General features: G+C 43.2%; 1 protein-coding gene across 6 annotated transcripts in view; it reads left to right on the forward strand.

Moving 5' to 3' along the window:
• Positions 1–23,015, forward strand: part of SEMA6A (semaphorin 6A) — a 227,075-nt gene that overhangs the window by 92,046 nt on the left and 112,014 nt on the right. For all 6 annotated transcript variants that reach the window (XM_056537400.1, XM_056537401.1, XM_056537396.1 and 3 more), the window contains exons 4-7: positions 2,268–2,328; positions 6,101–6,163; positions 8,428–8,529; positions 15,307–15,397. In XM_056537400.1, coding sequence (XP_056393375.1) covers positions 2,268–2,328; positions 6,101–6,163; positions 8,428–8,529; positions 15,307–15,397 — 317 coding nt within the window. The remainder of the gene's footprint in view (positions 1–2,267; positions 2,329–6,100; positions 6,164–8,427; positions 8,530–15,306; positions 15,398–23,015) is intronic.

Here is a 23,015-nt window from a genome sequence, read left to right on the forward strand (position 1 = left end):
CAAACCAAGCAGAAAGGTTTTCAGGTCTTCTCAATGCAGCCATATTAATGAGGATTCCTTGGCAATTTTTAGGTCTCCAAGTGACTAGACCTATATTGCTGCTTTGTGACTGCTTTCTAATGTGGTTCAGTCAAGCACAATGTAAGAACAAAAATGAAAACCGTAAATTAACACTGGAAAGGCACATCCCAGACAACATGGGGGGTGTGCGCTTAATGCTCACTTTGTAGCGTTTAGCTAAAATACCATCAGCCTGATTATTTGGTCTGTTGTGGTGCAGCATTGCTCTGTAGAAGAACAGAATGGGCACAGCAAATTAAGCTGAAAGCTAATGTTATTCCTTTAATGACCCAGACTGTGGTTTAGCCATTAAAGTGAACTGCATGATAAAGTGCAGCGTCCAGCTCCTAGGAAGCAAACAGAAGTTCTTTTCTTTAGCAAATCCAGAACACTCCATATTGCAACATTTGGCAGACAACAGAACCTAATTACAAAAGAATTTAGCCACAAGCGTTAAGTAGTTGTTGGAAATCCTCAACTCATTTCTAGTTATTTTGGCACGTGGTTGAAAATGTAAATGGTTTACCAGTCTGCTCCCAGATGCTCCCTATTAACCTGTTTAAAGCCAGTTCTGTCATTTCTTCCGCAGCCATACAGAAAAAGTTACTACAGGAACAATCTCAAACTGTGGAGTATTGTACTGAAGGGCTCACTTGTTAGAGAAATAAGTTTTCTCTTGTATTTGAAATCAATTAGCTTGAAGTTGCCTGGCCTGCATGTACGACCATCGCCCACCTCTTCTCATTGATCTCAATGGGGTCATATCACTGCCTTATTAAATCAACATTACTAAGTGAAAGATGAAAAAAATAATGTTCCGAGTCATTATTTGTTCAGGCTAAGATCAAACACTCCATCTGCTAATGACCATTCCAGATACAAGAGGACATGTGCGGGCAAATGTTTTATCAGATCTAGGGCTACATCACCACTCTGAGAATGTTACACAATGTTACCTAAATTCTAATAATCTTATCCGGTGCTAGGACTTAGAAAATATTTTTTAATATGTTCTGAAACCAAATTTTCTTCATGCACTATGCACATACTTGGTAAAGTAAGCAGCACCATCGTATACTTGTAGATTTGCTAGCCCTAACATATGTGCCTTTAATATCATGCCTCATAAACAAATTTTATACAAAGCACTTTATGTATTTTTTTTTTTTTTTTTTTTTATTATTTAATGTATTTATTTTTTTTTTTATGTTTTGGTGTGTATGTGTTAATTAAACCAATCATGTCAAAAACATGCTGGAGTAAACTTCCAGATCACTGCCGTCAGTGAGCTTGTGCACAGTGTTAAATAATCGGCTGATTTTGGTTGATCATGTTAAACACAGAAAAAATCTATCATGGCACATCACACTTTGGGCAGATATAAGACTGCTGTTGGCCATCGCAAATGATTGTATGTAATTTACAAATGATGACTGTATCCTTTTGGCTGACCATTATTTGATTTGTATGGCCAGCTTTAGTCTCCAAAGAATAGGGGATAAGATGTCTCATAGCAGGGGTCCCGCCGCTGGGGACCCCCACGATCTCCCTGCTGTGCCTGACATTTGTTTAGAGCATCGGGTGCAGCACTGGAGGCTCGTGACATCATGGCCATACCCCGCTAGCAATGTCACGGCCACGCCCCCTCAATGCAAGTCTATTGGAGGGGGCATGACGGATATCATGCCCCCTCCCATAGACTTGCATTGAGGGGGCTTGACCATGGCGTCACGAGCGGGGTGTGACCATGATGTCACAAGCCTCCGCTCCACATCGCCAGTCATCCGGCAAGGAGTGGCGAAGTTCGCTCGGTGCACCGGATGTCTGGGTTGCTGCAGCCGAGATTGCAGGGGTCCCCAGCAGCAGGACTCCCGCGATCAGACATCTTATTCCCTATACCCCTTTAAGCAAAACCCCAACATTGAGGTGTGCTTGCAGCCTCAAGTATAGGAAGTTGTTGGTGATCAGCAGCTCTTCATTATAGAATTCTCTTCAATCATGGAAAAGTATGTTTGATAACCCCCATTTCTCATCTGTGGGGTTGTGGTCCAACAAATGTCCATATTTTAGCATCTTATATCGTTCTGTCCGATTCTCAGGTGGTATTAAGGGCATTCAAGCCTTGTGTTTAAGCTTATGAGCCTATCTGTTTCTCGTGGATCTGTGATGAATATATATCATATTTAAAAATGTTTTTTTATTTTCAGGGACCACATATACACAATAGACCTGGACACATCGCACTCAGAAGAAATTTATTTCAGTAAAGTGAGTATTATGTGTTTATGTGTTTTTAAAGGGGTGATCCAGGAATAGAAGAACAGAGCTAATTTCTTTCAAAAACCGCTCCCCATCAGTCTCCAGGGTGTGTATAGTTCTCCAGCTCAGTTCCATTGAAGTGAATGGAGCCAAGTTGTAATACCACACCCAACCTGTGGACAGACGTGGAACTGTTTTTGGATAACCCCTTTAACAGTTCAACAATTAAATTAAGCCCACTTTTTTAAACAGTGTATGCACTTTTTCCAAAGACTTTCATTATGTAAACATAACATAAAAGTATAATAATACTAAAATGTATATTTAAAGTACAAAATGGCAACAATGCTGAACATTTTAAACAATAAGTCAATTAGTAAATGACATTACATGCCTTTATATGGATTACTACTTACAAACCAAGAGGGACTTGGGTAATATCGAATTCGCTTCTGGTTTTAAATTCTACATTTCACCATGTGCAACAAATTGCAGCAAGGTTTAAGGGACTTTATGTATAGTTTCTAAACTAAGACATGTCATTTAATATTTAGTATTTCACTCCCCATAGGATGCCTTTTCATTCTGTCTGTACCCATCAAACTCTGGGATGACAAAGCACCTTTGAATATAGAAAAACCCCATAATATTTTTAATACATGCATTTGTGGAGAAGGGTTTTATCCTGTGCTGTATGTTCTCTTTATGGAAATGTCTCAGAATCCCTGCAGGATTATCCATCAAATGGCTTTCATCCAGCTGAGTTATGCGGATGCATTATGCTTTAACATTTGTTTAAAACACAAACAGCCATTTTAGCAGTGTTTTGTCTTGCTGTTAATAAGTGATTGAAAGCGCTAAGCTTTTATTCACTCATTTGCCTTCAACTTTAGTTATTCAGATAATAATAATGTATATGCAGAGACACATATTGGAGAATGTCAAGTTATGTCTATTGGCTCTTCGTCTACTGGTTCATATCTAACACTTTAAAGCCAGAACGTATGGGGAAGGAGTGCAAGGATGCACTTTAACTTCCCAGGATTAATCAATTTTTCATGGTTTTACAGCAGTCATGTTTTTTTGTAAAAAAAAATGTTATTACATCCTTTTGCTACAAGAGTCCATAGAATATTAATAAAACACTGATGAAAAAAACGCTGACAAAGTAAACTGATCAATGGGTGGCCCCATTGGTCAGCTGTAATATGTGGGGGCCTGGCAGTGTATGTTCAGTTCCTCTGCACTGCCTCTACTGGGGGAACAAAGCATTACAAGATGACCAATGAGTGGGTTATGTGTGTAAAGGTGCCGGGTCCCCAGAGACAGAAATAACCTCAAAAGTGGCTCTTCTTGCTCACTAGTGTGTGTGTGTGTGTGTGTGTGTGTGTGTGTATATATATATATATATATATTTATTTATTCAAGTAAATGCAACGTTTCAGCCTCACCATGAGGCCTTTCTCAAGCCTCATGGTGAGGCTGAAATGTCGCATTTACTCGATGGGTGAATAAAGCCACTAATTTCTTGTATTTTGGAGTGGCGCTTCTTTGTTTGGACTATGTTGATGGAGTCTGAACCCGTTGAGGCTGAGCACCCACCCAGGACTTAAAGTCTTCTTTACAGTGCCGGCTCTCTCCCCCCTTTTTTTGTGTGTGTGTGTGTGTGTGTGTGTGTGTGTGTGTGTGTGTGTGTGTATGTATGTGTGTGTGTGTGTATATATATATATATATATATATATATATATATATATATATATACACAGTGGATAACAGAACTATGTCTGCTTAGCCAAGCAGGACATATCATCAAATTAATAATATGAATTAATATGAAATATATGTTTAATTGTTGCATAGATTAGTCAAAATGTGTTTTGAGCCAAACAAAGAGGACAGTACGTGATCCAGAAGGCAAGCACACCACATATTTCCTAATTCTGTTTTAAGACAATACTAAGTTTTTAGTAGAGTACATTTTACCATTATTTGCATAGGATGGGCTGGAAAATATTTCCATTCTTTGCATAAGGCTTTTGTTCCACAGTCTGACACAATGTGATTCTACCTGGTATGGTCTGTCATGCTACAAAAGCTTTTATATGGGACATTTTCCTTGGAACTGTAAAACTAGAGGAAGACTGGCTAAGTGGATGCTGCCAAACCATGTGCAAGAGTCTATACTGTATGTAAAATATCAATAAATGTCATCACCTATAGCGATTGCATTTAACTAACCCCTTTCATAGACTATTCCACTTAGCCTGGACTTCTTTTCTGGTTCTGTTCTATCACGCTATGGTTCAGATTCCCAACTAATGACCTTACCATGTAGCAGCCATACAGCACACTGGGGCTCATGCCCACAGCAAAGCCACATGCACAAAACCTGTATGGTGCCATGCTCAGTCCCTGCAGTGCCATATTATGGAGCAGTGCCTCACCATGGCACTGTAATCACTGTAATTCCATCTGGCATTGCATTCATAGTGTTTCTCTAAGGCAGTGTAATCGCTGTATTCACCTATAGCACTATATCCACCATATTTCTCTATGGCACTCTATCCACTATTTCCCTAATGGACTGTATTTACTCTATTTCCCTAAAGCACTGTATTCACTGTATATCCCTACTACACTTTATCCTGTACTCACTCTATTTCCCTATGACACTATATCCACTGTATTTCCCTATGGTATCGTATTCACTGTATTTTCCTATGGCACCATATTCACTGTAAATTTTATTGGTATCTTACACTTACATAACTCCAGTCTAAGGAAAAAATATATCACTCAAATCATGCATTGCGTCTTGTGCACAATTGTATTTTTTATCTTTCTTTTTGTATTTTTTTTATCTATATAGACTATCCATTATATAGACAACTCTTCCAATAATATATACTGGCTTCTCTGTTTCAAGCATAGTGTTACATGTGTTAGTATCAATTTCAGACAGAAGCAAGAGCACTTGGTGTACACCCTGCTGGTCTCTAATATAGTGTGCTACATATTGTTTTTGAAGTGCTGATGTGCACATATGAAGTGACCCACTTCTTCTCTGTTGTCACCGGAGATACAGTACTTAACTGCATGTTTTGTTGCCAACTATGAAGCCTTTAAAATCTCTTGAATATGCATAGGTGCTGTACTCCTTGCTTTACTGCCAGAGCCTACATCAAAGCACTTGGATTCTGCTTTTAGAATGCTGAGCATCTCTTTTTTTTTTCAACTTTATGCTTCTATCAATTTTATTATGCTGATGGCATGAAACTCTATCCAGGGACTTCTATACGGCCTCTACGAGCTGTATGCATCATTTGCATATTGTTATACCTTTGGTGAACTGCAGAACTTCAATAATCCTTCCCCTTGATATACATCAGTTCTTCTTGGCCTCTTTTTTCGGTGCTGACGTGTGTAGATCTTGAATCTGCAAAAGTGTGTTAAAACGGACACCCTTTTCTTGAGCAGTAATTGTGTCATAGCCTAGTAAAACAAGGAAGAATAGAACAAGATGAGGTTTGTGTTTATAAGAATAAAGAAGTCCCTTAGGACAAGCCCAGTGTCTACGCACCTGTCAGACAAGACACTTTGGACATTTCCAACAACACATTCTAAGCTACTTTACATAGATGACAATTAATCATAAGGGAGACAGATGCAACACCTAAACTTCTATCCTGCCGCTTGTTTCCTCACTTCAACCCTGACATTAAAAATCAAAGACATCGCCACCTTAGGGGATCTAATTGATTTCTTTTCCTGATCTTTGCAGAAACTGACATGGAAATCTAAGCAGCCGGATGTAGACACCTGCAGAATGAAAGGGAAGCATAAGGTAGGCAGTTTCTATTTCTCTCACACACCAAGGGTTACCCTTTACACTGTAATGTGTGGTCGCCGCCTGTAATGTGCTATGGATCACGGCACACACCGCTCTGGTGGTAATTGCTGTTTCAATTAAGTCTGGGACTTTCATTTGCAGAATAGCCAGTTGTTTACTGTAAAAATGTCGTGTTAAAATGAATTCTTTACTAGAGTCTAGGAAGGGTGTTAGCCATGTAGATAAATGTGACGATTATTTCCTATTGATACCATTTTGTTAAATAAACAAAAATTTATGAATTGAACCAGTCACAAGATGTAGTCCAATCTGCCATCTTAATGTTATAGAGCAGGAGGAGCTGAGCAGATTGATATATAGTTTTGTCAGAATTGATTTAGTATAAATAATAAATTTATTCACCTTGTATATTTTGGGCTTAGGAGTCAAGTAGGAGGTTCTATTAGTGATTGACAGTTATTTTTTAATCTACACATAAATACAGGCAAGGCTGTCAATCACTGAGCAGGACCACCCGCTGGACTCATAAACCCAGAATGAGCTTGGATTAAAATGAATAAATTATTAGTTCTACTGAATCTACACTCCTAATAGAGCAGATTAAATATGTACAAAAGAAGTCCAATACTCAGTCAAAGTATTTGTATTAATCTTTTTATAGTTTATTGATACTCCTTTCTATTCCCTGTATGAGTGGTTTTATAGTTAGTTTGACAATTTAGGGAATCAGTCAGATGGGCAGGACTTAGTTTTAATAATAGGATTGGCTATTAGGTGATGGTGGGATTATGCATTAAGGGGTGTGTATTAGACATACACACCCTTTAATGTACAAAATACACACCCCCTGACTGTAAAATCTCTCCCATCCTCTGATATTCATTCCCTTTATCAAAATTTAGTCCCGCCCATCTGACAGATTCTCTGAATTTTTAGACAAATTATAAACCCTTATATCTCAGGAACAGAAGGGCGTATTAATAAACTGTAAAAAGAAGTTTGATCAGGACACCCTATGCTATTTAAAGATTGTAAAATCTTAAATTTCAAAGGGTTGACCACAGGTCCTCTGTAAAGGAAAACTGTCACATGTTCACTCCCGCACTAACCACAGGTACTGCTGGATAGTGCAGGAAACACCGATTCCTATGATCCCTACCTTGGCCGGATCCGTCTGGCCGTTCGCCCGCAATCTTAGTTTTATTATATCTGGAAATGTGGCTGTAACTGGCATGGTGGGGGCAGTGCCACCTGCTTATGAATATTCATCCCCCCTCCCTCCAGCTCTCCCTCTCTTCACCACTCCTAACTGGTATTCACTACGCATGCGCCACTTCCTGACATGCGCAGTGAAGTCCAGTTAGGAGCGGCGAAGAGAGGGAGAGCTGGAGGGATGAATATTCATAAGCGGGCAGTGCTGCGGATGGGCGGCGCTGATGTCAGTGCCAGTTAAGCTACAGAAACCCCGCCCATGCCAGTTACAGCCACATTTCCAGATATTGGAAATAAGATTGCGGGCGAACGGCCGGACGGATCCGGCCAAGGTAGGGATCATGGGAATCAGCGTCTCCCGCACTATCCATCAGTACCTGTGGTTAGTGCAGGAGAAAACATGTGACAGTTTTCCTTTAAAGCTGTACTTTAAAACAGTACAGAAGACGTCATAATACAAGAACAACTACGCTGTACTGTTTTATTTGATCCTGAATAAAAGATATGGGATCTCTGGTTAAGAGCTGGACTTCTTCTTTTCCTGTACCTATTTCTACTTGAGTTCCCAGTACACTCTCATAGGAGAACACCAGTGAGTGAGCAGACGGTCTTCCTTTGCTTATCAGATCAAACATAGGGAAGAGGGAACACAATCCCAGACTTTTTTTTTTTTTTACTATGTGCTTATAGGATCCCAGTAGGATTGGCTATTAAAGACTGTCAGGATTTAATGCTGCCTAGCCCAAGAGCAGCATAATACTGGGACAGGCTACCTCCTTACAACTGGCACTATTTTCTGACATGTTTCACTTTAGATTAACAATACAATATTTTATATATTCATAAAGGTTTAGTAATGCCTAGTCTTATGTAGTTCTGTCTGTGTAGACTAAGTTTATGGACTCGTGAGGATGGGAGTGCACTTAGTGTTATGGAGGCAAAGAATCCTATTAGAGTAGATTTAGTGGTATTATAACAGAGTGAATACATGTGATAAATCATTTGGCTTAATACTGTTGTTTAACATCTCAATCCTTTATCTACAGGATGAATGTCATAATTTTATAAAGGTTTTACTAAAAAAGGACGAGGAAACATTATTTGTGTGCGGAACTAATGCTTTTAATCCTGCCTGTAGAAATTACAGGGTAAGTCCAAATAATTTTTTTTTTTTACGCCTCTAAATGTTAAACATGGATATACAGTGTTACACAATGTATGTGATGGTAGCAATTTTAATGTTGGATGTAAAATAGGAGCTACGTAACAAAGGTTTAGAGACAGCTTAACCGTGATTGCATTAACATGGCAGTGCATAGATGTTATCTTGGACAGGGCAACCTGAAAAATCTTTAAACTGTGGTTAAATTCAGCAACAAACATCTATTAAATCCATTTTAAAATTGATAGGCCTGGTGGTTATTGGGCTGTCACGTTTCAAGCTTGTTAGACATATTGAAGGAGATTTATCATTCTTTTCAAATTGAGTGGGTACGCCAACGTGTCCTAAAATTAACAAGGTGTGCAGTGAGTATTTTCAACCTTAAAATTTATAGTTATTAGTTATATAATAAATTTTTTCTATAATTAACATTAACAATAATGTAGTAGCTTTGTTTCATGATGCAGAACAAGAACAGTTGTTAAAGTGGGTGTTAGTTTCCTTTTCTGCAGACATAAGCACTTTCAGTAAGCCAGGTTGGACCTGGAATACATATGCCACTTTTAGATGGAGATGCAACTTTTTTTCTTCATAAATAGCGGTTATCGCATTTGATAAATACATGACCACTGCAAAGTAAAAATAAAAATTACTACGTGAGCAGATTTCAGAAATGTGCTTTGGAATAAGCAAAAATCAAAAAGTTGTACGTGCGCAAGTAAAAAATCTGCTACGGAGCTTGATAAATCTCCTTCGTTATCAGTTTTATAAACTGCTTTATTAAAATAGTACTGTATATACTCGAGTATAAGCCGAGTTTTTCAGCACGATTTTTCGTGCTGAAAACACCCCCCTCGGCTTATACTCGAGTGAACTCTCCACCCGCAGTGGTCTTCAACCTGCGGACCTCCAGAGGTTTCAAAACTACAACTCCCAGCAAGCCCGGGAAGCCATCGGCTGTCCGGGCTTGCTGGGAGTTGTAGTTTTGAAACCTCTGGAGGTCCGCAGGTTGAAGACCACTGCGGCCTTCGACATCATCCAGCCCCCTCTCACCCCCTTTAGTTCTGTACAATACTCGCCTCCGCTCGGCGCTGGTCCGGTGCTGCAGGACTGTCCGGTGAGGAGGTTGTCCGGTGGGAAAGTGTTCCCGGGCTGCTATCTTCACCGGGGAGGCCTCTTCTAAGCGCTTCGGGCCCGGCCCCAGAATAGTCACGTTGCCTTGACGACAACGCAGAGGTACGTTCATTACCAACGTCCTTCTGCGTCATCGTCAAGGCAACGCCTCTATTCTGGGCCCGAAGCGCAGAGAAGAGGCGCCCCTGGTGAAGATGGCAGCCCGGGAACACTTTCCCACCGGACAACCTCCTCACCGGACAGTCCTGCAGCACCGGACCAGCGCCGAGCGGAGGTGAGTACAGAACTAAAGGGGGTGAGAGGGGGCTGGATGATGTCGAAGGCCGCAGTGGTCTTCAACCTGCGGACCTCCAGAGGTTTCAAAACTACAACTCCCAGCAAGCCCGGACAGCCGATGGCTGCCCGGGCTTGCTGGGAGTTGTAGTTTTGAAACCTCTGGAGGTCCGCAGGTTGAAGACCACTGAGGGCGGATAGTTCACAAGAGGATGATGACAAGAGGATGATGACAAGGGGATGATGACAAGGGGATGATGAAGGGGGGGGGGTGTGGGATGATGACAAGGGGATGATGACAAGGGCATGATGAAGGGGGGGGGTGTGGGATGATGACAAGGGGATGATGAAGGGGGGGTGTGGGATGATGACAAGGGGATGATGACAAGGGGATGATGAAGGGGGGGTGTGGGATGATGACAAGGGGATGATAAGGGGATGATGAAGGGGGGGTGTGGGATGATGACAAGGGGATTATGACAGGGTGATGATGATGAGGGTCTGGATGATGACAGGGGGGGATGATGTATTTCCCACCCTAGGCTTATACTCGAGTCAATAACTTTTCCTGGGATTTTGGGGTGAAATTAGGGGCCTCGGCTTATATTCGGGTCGGCTTATACTCGAGTATATACGGTAATAAATTATGGCCAAACAGACCACCGAAGAAAATAAATGAGTGACAGACACACATGGCTTCACCTGAGGGGAATACATGAACCCATAGACATAAGCTTGACAAGGGAAAATTGTCTTCTCTCTATGGCTAGTATTGCATCTGTGGTAAAATTATCCATTTATTAAATTTCTCCTTGTATCTTTTGCTGCAAAAAGTAGCAATCCTATCCAGAAATGACCAGCTTCTGTATGATATCTCTCAGCAAAGTAACAGGCTTATCAGCTGCACTGTTTCTCCTGCTGAAAAGGCTGCTGGGGAAGGACACCTGTATGTTCTGGAATTTCCTATCTCTCCTCTTATCTGTCTTCGGCTACTGCAGGCCTTAAAAAATAAACTGGCGCTTGGGGGGCTGTCTGCTTCACTGATAATGATCCATAGCTGTGGGGGTCGGCATCTCATTGTTTCCTACCTCTCTGAGAATTTCTGTAGCTTCTTCAGCGCCATGAAGACCTATCAAAATGATTTCTTATCACTGTTTGAATGAACATCTTAAAATGATAATCGGAGCTTTTTATTGCTTTTAGCTATGAGGGTTTTGCTGGTTTTAATTGCTTTATTAGAAGTACCAGAAATACAAGTTAATTAAAGCAAATCTAATTTCTTTACTCTATGTGGAATGTGAATTGTAAGAGAAGCAGTCAGGAGAAATGTAGAATTGCTTGTAATAATGTCTATGTCAAGTGTATGTGACACACTATGCATTTTAAGGAGAGGGCTTTATAGATATTATAAACGCTATGGTTATCCAATTTCCCCATGTCTTATCACCGCTAATGTCACCCTCTGGGGGCACATGAAATGACATGCGTGCAAGCTCCATCATGTGCCAGCGATTTCACGGTCACAAACATCCAACAGTGTTGGCTTTTTCTTGTGATCATGAAGTTATGTTCACATAAAACAGAACATATACACAATACCAGACTGTGATCTACCCCAAACACAAAGTGAGATAAGTGTGCACTGTAAAATCCCATTGTGACTGATTCAGCAAGAAGAAAATATTGTAAATAATTATAAATTTGGCACATGCAATACTTTCAGCCAATAACTGTTCAACACTAAGGCCACTTTCACACTATTGAATGCTCCGTTTTAAAGATCCGTTATAATGACACGTTAAACGGCTGTTTAACCCATCATAGCCTGTTATTAATAACGGACGTTTCTCCCGTTACCTCTCCCATCACAAAATAACGTCCGTTATTAATAACGGGCTATGATGGGTTAAAACAGGTAATGTAAAAATCCCATACACTATAATGGGATTTTGTAATGGCCGTTTAATGGCCGTTTTTAATGGTTTTGTTAACGGGTCATTATAATGGAGCTTTAAAACGGAGCATTCATTAGTGTTAAGAGGCCTAATGGGTGATGACGGATATTCAGAAAATCCCATAGACATGAATGGAATTTTGTTACGCTCATTTAATGGCCATTTTTAAGGTTTTTCTATCGGAAGTTTATAGCTGATCTTTTAACTGAGCCAAAGTATAGTGTGAAAGCAGCCTTACAATTTGCAAGAATGATTCTACACATGCCTCCTTGTGGTCTTGTGTTGAAGAGGTTTTTGTAAGTAACATGGCACATCATGTAACCATATTGAATGACCTGCTCATGTGACCATCAATGAAGAGGGGTGCCCAAGCTACATTCCCATGAAAAAAGTGCTCTAGATCAAACATAAGCTACTATTGACTATATTTGTTCTGTTTCCAAATGTATATTTTTATGTTGCACTACACAGTATTCTTGACCAAAATAAGTATGTGCTCTGAAAATGGACCAAACATAATCACTAGAAGACTATGTTCAGTCTATTTAAGCAAATAGGCCTGCCATGTAATACATTGGCAAACCTACCTGCCAGTATACCAATGTACACAACAGATGTAGAGCCCTTTTCTAATGTGATCATATCCGAAGTTTAAAATTGACTAATGGTTCAATCTTCATAAAGTAACTCTATTACAAACCCATATAAACAGTGTTCTCTGAACATTTCTTTAAATCAATCAAATATTATTTTGTTGAGATTTTTTTTTGGCTAGTATTTGATTTGCATGTTTGACATTGTCATTTGTTATGAAGAGCAAAAATAAGCATGGCCACCTGTTTCTGCAATGAATAGATTAGTTATTTTACAAACAGATACAGTGTGTGCTTCAGTCTTTTACAGTGCTTTGTTTATCTGTGCTATGTTAGAAAAAAATCATATTTTCTTCGACTCCTCCACCATTCTCTGCTTGTAGCAGGGAGCAGAATGCAGCTGGCTTTCCAATCGCCGTGCCAAGTAGTGACTACTCTAACTCCCCTTGTCACCGCTCCCTTCTCCTTCGTTACAATTAATGCCATATAACAAATCCAGAGAAGGCGCTCCTGTTCTACTGGTTTTGATTTTTTTCGGCAAGATAATTTCCGGAATACAAGCCATCCATCTCATTGTCTGGTACAGATGTTTCCTTACAATAATCTATTGCCCCTGCTGATTTCTTCACCTGCTGCCCATGTCATTCCAAACACAAGTGGTGTGTGCAAGGGGAACTCACACAAGTTAACATGAGCACCTGTGTTCTTCCTGTCTGCTCTACTAGCTTTGCAGATGGCACTCAACAACCTTTTGACTCAAGAACAGCAGACAGGGCCCCTTCTTGGGCTGGAAAGTGAAAATGCAGATGGGCATCGGATATCGCAGTCCTCCCATCTAGTAGAAGCTCTGCTTATTTTCTCCGTACTGACACTTCCAAACCCCAGTCTAATTGTGCTGCCTAGAAAAGTAATTGCTTTCTGAAAGACCGGACAGCGGAGATTCATGACAGGAAACAAATGATGACAGGTCATCAGCTGAATGATGAAAGCTTTGTACCATATGAGTAAAAAAAAAAGTTAATTTCTGCCGGTATAGCAAGCAAGGTTGTCCTCAAGAAGCGTAAGCATTTTTCTGATTTATGTCGAATACACCAATCCTTTGAATATTTTGGTGCTATAGATGATATTCAAATTTCCAAAATAGCTGAGGATGATGTAGTTCCTGTAATTTTTACCACTGTATTCTTTTCTATCTCTAGTAACTTTGGTGTTGTTGTGATGCTACCAAGAACTAGCATTCTACAATGAGCTGTGTCCAAAAAGTGGAAAAGAGTTAAAGGAGTACTCTGGGATATCAAAACTTATTCCCCTATTCCAAGGATAGGAGATAAGTATCAGATGGCAAGGGGTCCCAGCGGTTTGACCCACTGCAATCTAAAACTTTTCCCCCTATGCAAAGGATAGGGAATAAGCATTAGCTCATGGGGCTCTGACTGCCGGGACCCCTGCGATCTCTCACCCAGCACCCTTACTTTCCTCCTGAATGGGACATGTCGACGACCACACGAAGTTGTTGCCAACATGCCCCTCCGTGCAGCTCTATGGGAGAGCCGGAGTGCTGCACTCAAGAATCTCTTGCTCTCCATAAAGCTGAATGGAGGGGATCTGTTAGCCTCTGCATCATGCGGTGGTCGACACGCTCCATTTAGAAGGAAAGCTGAGGCGTCGTGCGCGAGATCACAGGGGTCTGACTGCTGGGATAGGGGATATGTTTTTCTATCTCCTTTAATAGAAAAAAAATCACACCTTTTCAGATCACTATTATTGTGGTTTAAAATTTAAAACATTTTTGCAATTTGACTAAAATAAGCCTATAACACTTGTAAAACCCCCTAATGAATGCTCTTGGGCTTATTGGATTACCCCGATGACATCACCAGCCCGGCTCGTTGACAAGCCTCCATCACAGTTTAAACTCTTGCTGGTAAAAGTCCAAGTTTGTTCTTCTGAACAGAGGGGACTTTATTATGTCTTTACATGTTGAGAGTGTGCCAGTCACCGCAGACCACATAATCAGACACAGTTCAAGAGAAATCCCATAAAGGGATAAAATATCCGCTAACATTTAAGAGAGAACTCCAATTGGCGAATATACAACTATAGCGTGTTAGGTGATTTTATAACTGCCCAGGGTGAGGGTGATTTGTTAGTAACTGCGTCATTCTGTTTTTATAGGCAAAATCTCCCTTATGTACCCTAACACATATAGTCATTTTGTAGCAGAAAATATCTAGGTGGATTTAAAAGGGTTTTCCCACCATTAAATATCATATTTGTTGTATAGATTGTAAAAAGTGAACAATGTGAGTCATTTATATGCTGCTGATAAAAATGATTCAATGAACATTTATGACATTTACTTACATAATATAGCTCTACCTGGCTTTCAAACTGTTAAGCAATGCTCACATCCACTTGGTAAGCTAAGTGAGAGAAGTGCTGAAGGACACTTCCTTCACAACCAGTTTTAGAAATAGCTTTTCTTTGGCCAATGGAGGACCGGAATTCCTGCAGTAGCATGGCACTGTAGCTGAGAAGACTCCTCCTGCAGGGGAAATAAGAAAGGGCTATACTGCCAGCAGGGGAAGAAGATTGATTCAAGGGATTCTTAAAAAGGATATTTTTATGCTTGCATTTTAAGACTTTTAGAAAGTAAATCTTGGTATAACCCCTTTAAATGTCAGGGTTCAACTGGTAGAATGGTCTCTCTAGCTCGGACATTATTAAGTTTATCAGTTTTAATATCTTATTCTTTCAAAACTGATGTCTTCTAGTCTTATAATATCTTCTTATCATTTTATCCATCAGATGGACACACTTGAGTTTTTAGATGAAGAAATAAGTGGTATGGCCAGATGCCCATATGATGCCAAGCATGCCAACGTTGCTCTCTTTGCAGGTATGACTGTCTTTTTGTAACTTTTATTACTTTTATCTAAAATTGTTTGTTCATAGTTAGTTGGTTTACGCAGTGTGTGGTATACATAACTATAAAGTTTGAAGAAACTATGGTTGCCGAATGTGCTTGAAGCCTTTGGGGGCATGTGTCACAGCAGAGTATATCTCAGCATGCAGCAAGTGAGGAGAGGTTGTGTAGAATTTTGATATAGTCATTAACAACTGTTTACTTACATATTACCTCCCGTAACTCATTATTGCTTTCCAACATATGTTACATCTGCCAAGTTGTATATTAGAAGAGGAGAATAAAAGTAAGGAGGTAATCAACTGCCTTATTTTTAATGAATGCTAAACTCAATTTTCAGCTTTATGTTGTACTTTACATTTTTAGTGGAGCCTATTGAAATTTTGTCCTGTCTTACTGACATACATCTGTGCCATTTGGGTGGAATTTCTATTAGACCTTGAAGTGCAATTTTGTGAATGTACAGTATAAAACCTTCATTGTTTAAATGAAATGTCAGGAGTGATTGGAAATATTACTTTGAAAGATCAGAAAGGTCAATGCATAATTTCTATTCTAAATCTCAAGGTCAGGTATTTTATTGGCTTTCTGACTAATAAAGTATGAGTAGACATTCTATAAAGGAATACAATACCCTACACTTCTAAAGCAGAAGGCCATTCCACCAATGAACCTTATGAACATTTGGTTGTTTAAATAAATGCATAAAAGAGGAGTCCGAATTAAAAAAAAAATTTCCAAGCAAATACCTATTTTCTTCTTTATTTCTGCTTCTGAGGCCATTTTTCTTGTAGGTCTACTTTCAGCATATGACCTCACACTTACAATGTTGTTCATTTCAGTCCAGCGACTGAGACATAAAACAAATCTATTTTCCAAAGCCAAGATGGATGTGTCTGAATTAAATTTTATTGCTGGTAAAATAGAAAGAACTCATCACTGCATTGGACCCCAGGGCGGTCTATCACATTATATATTATATACAGTGGATGTTTCAATACTAACCCCAAGTGGCCTTGTGGAAACTTTATATTTTTTATGGTGATTTAGATGCCATTTTATGCCTCTTTCTATTAGCATGTGTATTGTATAATACTCGACCACCACTGAAATATGCCTCAGAGGTATCAATCAATTGTATGTTGGACACATATCCCTGGCTAGTGTAGAGGAGAGCCAAGTCATGAGCTGTTTCTCATTACTTCATATACAATGAAATGATGAATGAAAAAGAACAATAATAAAGAGGGGATAATGATAGAGTAAAGAAGGATAATTTCCCATGACTCTGCTAGTGTTTAGCATAGTCCAAAATCACCATGTAAACAAACATACATAAAAACTTAATTTAATGCATCTGCAATATTTTAGTGATTTTGTTAGTAGAGTCTATATGAAGTATATATGTTACGCCGAGCGCTCCGGGTCCCCGCTCCTCCCCGGAGCGCTCGCTTCACTCCCTCCGCTGCAGCGCTCCGGTCACGTCCTCTGACCCGGGGCGCTGCGATCCTGCTGCCAGCCGGGATGCGATTCGCGATGCGGGTAGCGCCCGCTCGCGATGCGCACCCCGGCTCCCCTACCTGACTCGCTCCCCGTCTGTTCTGTCCCGGCGCGCGCGGCCCCGCTCCCTAGGGCGCGCGCGCGCCGGGTCTCTGCGATTTAAAGGGCCACTGCGCCGCTGATTGGCGCAGTGGTTCCAATTAGGGTTTTCACCTGTGCACTTCCCTATATTACCTCACTTCCCTTGCACTCCCTTGCCGGATCTTGTTGCCTTAGTGCCAGTGAAAGCGTTCCTTGTGTGTTCCTTGCCTGTGTTTCCAGACCTTCTGCCGTTGCCCCTGACTACGATCCTTGCTGCCTGCCCCGACCTTCTGCTACGTCCGACCTTGCTTCTGCCTACTCCCTTGTACCGCGCCTATCTTCAGCAGCCAGAGAGGTGAGCCGTTGCTAGTGGATACGACCTGGTCACTACCGCCGCAGCAAGACCATCCCGCTTTGCGGCGGGCTCTGGTGAAAACCAGTAGTGGCTTAGAACCGGTCCACTAGCACGGTCCACGCCAATCCCTCTCTGGCACAGAGGGTCCACTACCTGCCAGCCGGCATCGTGACAGTAGATCCGGCCATGGATCCCGCTGAAGTTCCTCTGCCAGTTGTCGCTGACCTCACCACGGTGGTCGCCCAGCAGTCACAACAGATAGCGCAACAAGGCCAACAGCTGTCTCAACTGACCGTTATGCTACAACAGTTGCTACCACAGCTTCAGCAGTCATCTCCTCCGCCAGCTCCTGCACCTCCTCCGCAGCGAGTGGCCGCTCCTGGGATACGCTTATCCTTGCCGGATAAATTTGATGGGGACTCTAAGTTTTGCCGTGGCTTTCTTTCCCAATGTTCCCTGCATCTGGAGATGATGTCGGACCTGTTTCCCACTGAAAGGTCTAAGGTGGCTTTCGTAGTCAGTCTTCTGTCCGGAAAAGCCCTGTCATGGGCCACACCGCTCTGGGACCGCAATGACCCCGTCACTGCCTCTGTACACTCCTTCTTCTCGGAAATCCGAAGTGTCTTTGAGGAACCTGCCCGAGCCTCTTCTGCTGAGACTGCCCTGTTGAACCTGGTCCAGGGTAATTCTTCCGTTGGCGAGTATGCCGTACAATTCCGTACACTTGCTTCAGAATTGTCCTGGAATAATGAGGCCCTCTGCGCGACCTTCAAAAAAGGCCTATCCAGCAACATTAAAGATGTTCTGGCCGCACGAGAAATTCCTGCTAATCTACATGAACTTATTCACCTAGCCACTCGCATTGACATGCGTTTTTCTGAAAGGCGTCAGGAACTCCGCCAAGATATGGACTCTGTTCGCACGAGGCGTTTCGTCTCCTCGGCTCCTCTCTCCTCTGGTCCCCTGCAATCTGTTCCTGTGCCTCCCGCCGTGGAGGCTATGCAGGTCGACCGGTCTCGCCTGACACCTCAAGAGAGGACACGACGCCGTATGGAGAACCTCTGCCTGTACTGTGCTAGTACCGAACACTTCCTGAGGGATTGTCCTATCCGTCCTCCCCGCCTGGAAAGACGTACGCTGACTCCGCACAAAGGTGAGACAGTCCTTGATGTCTACTCTGCTTCTCCACGTCTTACTGTGCCTGTGCGGATGTCTGCCTCTGCCTTCTCCTTCTCTACAGTGGCCTTCTTGGACTCTGGATCTGCAGGAAATTTTATTTTGGCCTCTCTCGTCAACAGGTTCAACATCCCAGTGACCAGTCTCGCCAGACCCCTCTACATCAATTGTGTAAATAATGAAAGATTGGACTGTACCATACGTTTCCGCACGGAGCCCCTTCTTATGAGCATCGGATCTCATCATGAGAGGATTGAACTTTTGGTCCTCCCCAATTGCACCTCGGAGATTCTCCTTGGACTTCCCTGGCTTCAACTTCATTCCCCAACCCTGGATTGGTCCACTGGGGAGATCAAGAGTTGGGGGTCCTCTTGTTCCAAGAACTGTCTAAAACCGGTTCCCAGTAACCCTTGCCGTAACTCTGTGGTTCCTCCAGTAACCGGTCTCCCTAAGGCCTATATGGACTTCGCGGATGTTTTCTGCAAAAAACAAGCTGAGACTCTACCTCCTCACAGGCCTTATGATTGCCCTATCGACCTCCTCCCGGGTACTACTCCACCCCGGGGCAGAATTTATCCTCTCTCTGCCCCAGAGACTCTTGCCATGTCCGAATACGTCCAGGAGAATCTAAAAAAGGGCTTTATCCGTAAATCCTCCTCTCCTGCCGGAGCCGGATTTTTCTTTGTGTCCAAAAAAGATGGCTCCCTACGTCCTTGCATTGACTACCGCGGTCTTAATAAAATCACGGTTAAGAACCGCTACCCCTTACCCCTCATCTCTGAACTCTTTGATCGCCTCCAAGGTGCCCACATCTTCACTAAATTGGACTTAAGAGGCGCCTATAACCTCATCCGCATCAGAGAGGGGGACGAGTGGAAAACGGCATTTAACACCAGAGATGGACACTTTGAGTATCTGGTCATGCCCTTTGGACTGTGCAATGCCCCTGCCGTCTTCCAAGACTTTGTCAATGAAATTTTTCGTGATCTGTTATACTCCTGTGTTGTGGTATATCTGGACGATATCCTAATTTTTTCTGCCAATCTAGAAGAACACCGCCAGCATGTCCGTATGGTTCTTCAGAGACTTCGTGACAACCAACTCTATGCCAAAATTGAGAAATGTCTGTTTGAATGCCAATCTCTTCCTTTTCTAGGATATTTGGTCTCTGGCCAGGGACTACAGATGGATCCAGACAAACTCTCTGCCGTCTTAAAGTGGCCACGCCCCTCCGGACTCCGTGCTATCCAACGCTTTTTGGGGTTCGCCAATTATTACAGGCAATTTATTCCACATTTTTCTACCATTGTGGCTCCTATCGTGGCTTTAACCAAGAAAAATGCTGATCCCAAGTCCTGGCCTCCTCAAGCAGAAGACTCCTTTAAACGACTCAAGTCTGCCTTTTCTTCGGCTCCCGTGCTCTCCAGACCTGACCCTTCCAAACCCTTCCTATTGGAGGTTGATGCCTCCTCAGTAGGAGCTGGAGCTGTTCTTCTACAAAAAAATCCTTCCGGGCATGCTGTCACTTGTGGTTTTTTCTCTAGGACCTTCTCTCCAGCGGAGAGGAACTACTCCATCGGGGATCGAGAGCTTCTAGCCATTAAATTAGCACTTGAGGAATGGAGGCATCTGCTGGAGGGATCAAGATTTCCTGTTATTATCTACACCGACCACAAGAACCTCTCCTACCTCCAGTCGGCCCAACGGCTGAATCCTCGCCAGGCCCGGTGGTCTCTGTTCTTTGCCCGATTTAATTTTGAGATTCACTTTCGTCCTGCCGATAAGAACATTAGGGCCGATGCTCTCTCTCGTTCCTCGGATGCCTCAGAAGTTGATCTCCCTCCGCAACACATCATTCCACCTGACTGCCTGATCTCCACTTCTCCTGCCTCCATCAGGCAGACTCCTCCAGGAAAGACCTTTGTTTCTCCACGCCAACGCCTCGGAATCCTCAAATGGGGTCACTCCTCCCATCTCGCAGGTCATGCGGGCATCAAGAAATCTGTGCAACTCATCTCCCGCTTCTATTGGTGGCCGACTCTGGAGACGGATGTTGGGGACTTTGTGCGAGCCTGCACTATCTGTGCCCGGGATAAGACTCCTCGCCAGAAGCCCGCTGGTTTTCTTCATCCTCTGCCTGTCCCCGAACAGCCTTGGTCTCTGATTGGTATGGATTTTATTACTGATTTACCCCCTTCCCGTGGCAACACCGTTATTTGGGTGGTCGTTGATCGATTCTCCAAAATGGCACATTTCATCCCTCTTCCTGGTCTTCCTTCTGCGCCTCAGTTGGCTAAACAATTTTTTGTACACATTTTTCGTCTTCACGGGTTGCCTACGCAGATTGTCTCGGATAGAGGGGTCCAATTCGTGTCTAAATTCTGGAGGGCTCTCTGTAAACAACTCAAGATTAAATTAAATTTTTCCTCTGCATATCATCCCCAGTCCAATGGACAAGTAGAAAGAATTAACCAGATCCTGGGTGATTATTTGCGACATTTTGTTTCCTCCCGCCAGGATGACTGGGCAGATCTCCTTCCATGGGCCGAATTTTCGTATAACTTCAGGGTCTCTGAATCTTCCTCCAAATCCCCATTTTTCGTGGTGTACGGCCGTCACCCTCTTCCCCCCCTCCCTACCCCCTTGCCCTCTGGTCTGCCCGCTGTGGATGAAATTTCTCGTGACCTTTCCATTATATGGAGAGAGACCCAAAATTCTCTCTTACAGGCTTCTTCACGCATGAAGAGGTTCGCGGATAAGAAAAGAAGAGCTCCCCCCGTTTTTTCCCCTGGAGACAAGGTATGGCTCTCCGCTAAATATGTCCGCTTCCGTGTCCCTAGCTACAAGTTGGGACCACGCTATCTTGGTCCTTTCAAAATTTTGTGTCAAATTAATCCTGTCTCTTATAAACTTCTTCTTCCTCCTTCTCTTCGTATCCCTAATGCCTTTCACGTCTCTCTTCTCAAACCACTCATCCTCAACCGTTTTTCTCCCAAATCTGTTCCTCCCACTCCTGTTTCCGGCTCCTCGGACGTCTTCTCGGTCAAGGAAATTTTGGCTGCCAAAAAGGTCAGAGGGAAAAATTTTTTTTTAGTAGACTGGGAGGGTTGTGGTCCTGAAGAGAGATCCTGGGAACCTGAGGACAACATCCTTGACAAAAGTCTGCTCCTCAGGTTCTCAGGCTCCAAGAAGAGGGGGAGACCCAAGGGGGGGGGTACTGTTACGCCGAGCGCTCCGGGTCCCCGCTCCTCCCCGGAGCGCTCGCTTCACTCCCTCCGCTGCAGCGCTCCGGTCACGTCCTCTGACCCGGGGCGCTGCGATCCTGCTGCCAGCCGGGATGCGATTCGCGATGCGGGTAGCGCCCGCTCGCGATGCGCACCCCGGCTCCCCTACCTGACTCGCTCCCCGTCTGTTCTGTCCCGGCGCGCGCGGCCCCGCTCCCTAGGGCGCGCGCGCGCCGGGTCTCTGCGATTTAAAGGGCCACTGCGCCGCTGATTGGCGCAGTGGTTCCAATTAGGGTTTTCACCTGTGCACTTCCCTATATTACCTCACTTCCCTTGCACTCCCTTGCCGGATCTTGTTGCCTTAGTGCCAGTGAAAGCGTTCCTTGTGTGTTCCTTGCCTGTGTTTCCAGACCTTCTGCCGTTGCCCCTGACTACGATCCTTGCTGCCTGCCCCGACCTTCTGCTACGTCCGACCTTGCTTCTGCCTACTCCCTTGTACCGCGCCTATCTTCAGCAGCCAGAGAGGTGAGCCGTTGCTAGTGGATACGACCTGGTCACTACCGCCGCAGCAAGACCATCCCGCTTTGCGGCGGGCTCTGGTGAAAACCAGTAGTGGCTTAGAACCGGTCCACTAGCACGGTCCACGCCAATCCCTCTCTGGCACAGAGGGTCCACTACCTGCCAGCCGGCATCGTGACAATATATTTAAATAAAAGTACCTTTGAATAAATACATTTTAACATGGTAGACAATTTTGAGATTTTCAGATCATTAATGTGTACTGGTCGTCAACAAAAACTTTTTATATAATGTAGATAATACCATTATATATATTTGTAATATACATTGGTTAAAAAATATGTATATATTTATCCCTGAAGCTATTGCCTGTGTGTCTCTGAGGAGTCCAAATACAGGAAGTGTGGGTGGACAAGCAGGGCTCTGTGCAGTGAGGACAAGCAGGGCTCTGTGCAGTGAGGACAAGCAGGGCTCTGTGCACTGAGGACAAGCAGGGCTCTGTGCACTGAGGACAAGCAGGGCTCTGTGCACTGAGGACAAGCAGGGCTCTGTGCACTGAGGACAAGCAGGGCTCTGTGCAGTAAAAAAAAAAAAAAAAAGCAGGGCAGTGTGCACTGAGGCTTTATAACATGCTCCTGGTTCACACATAAGGATGATTGACAAGTCAAGAGCCTGCACAGAGCCCTGCTTGTCCTACCCTCACTTCCTGTATTTAGACTCATCATAGAGACACACA

This window comes from Hyla sarda, chromosome 1 (assembly GCF_029499605.1).
Source record: "Hyla sarda isolate aHylSar1 chromosome 1, aHylSar1.hap1, whole genome shotgun sequence".
NCBI lineage: Eukaryota > Metazoa > Chordata > Amphibia > Anura > Hylidae > Hyla > Hyla sarda.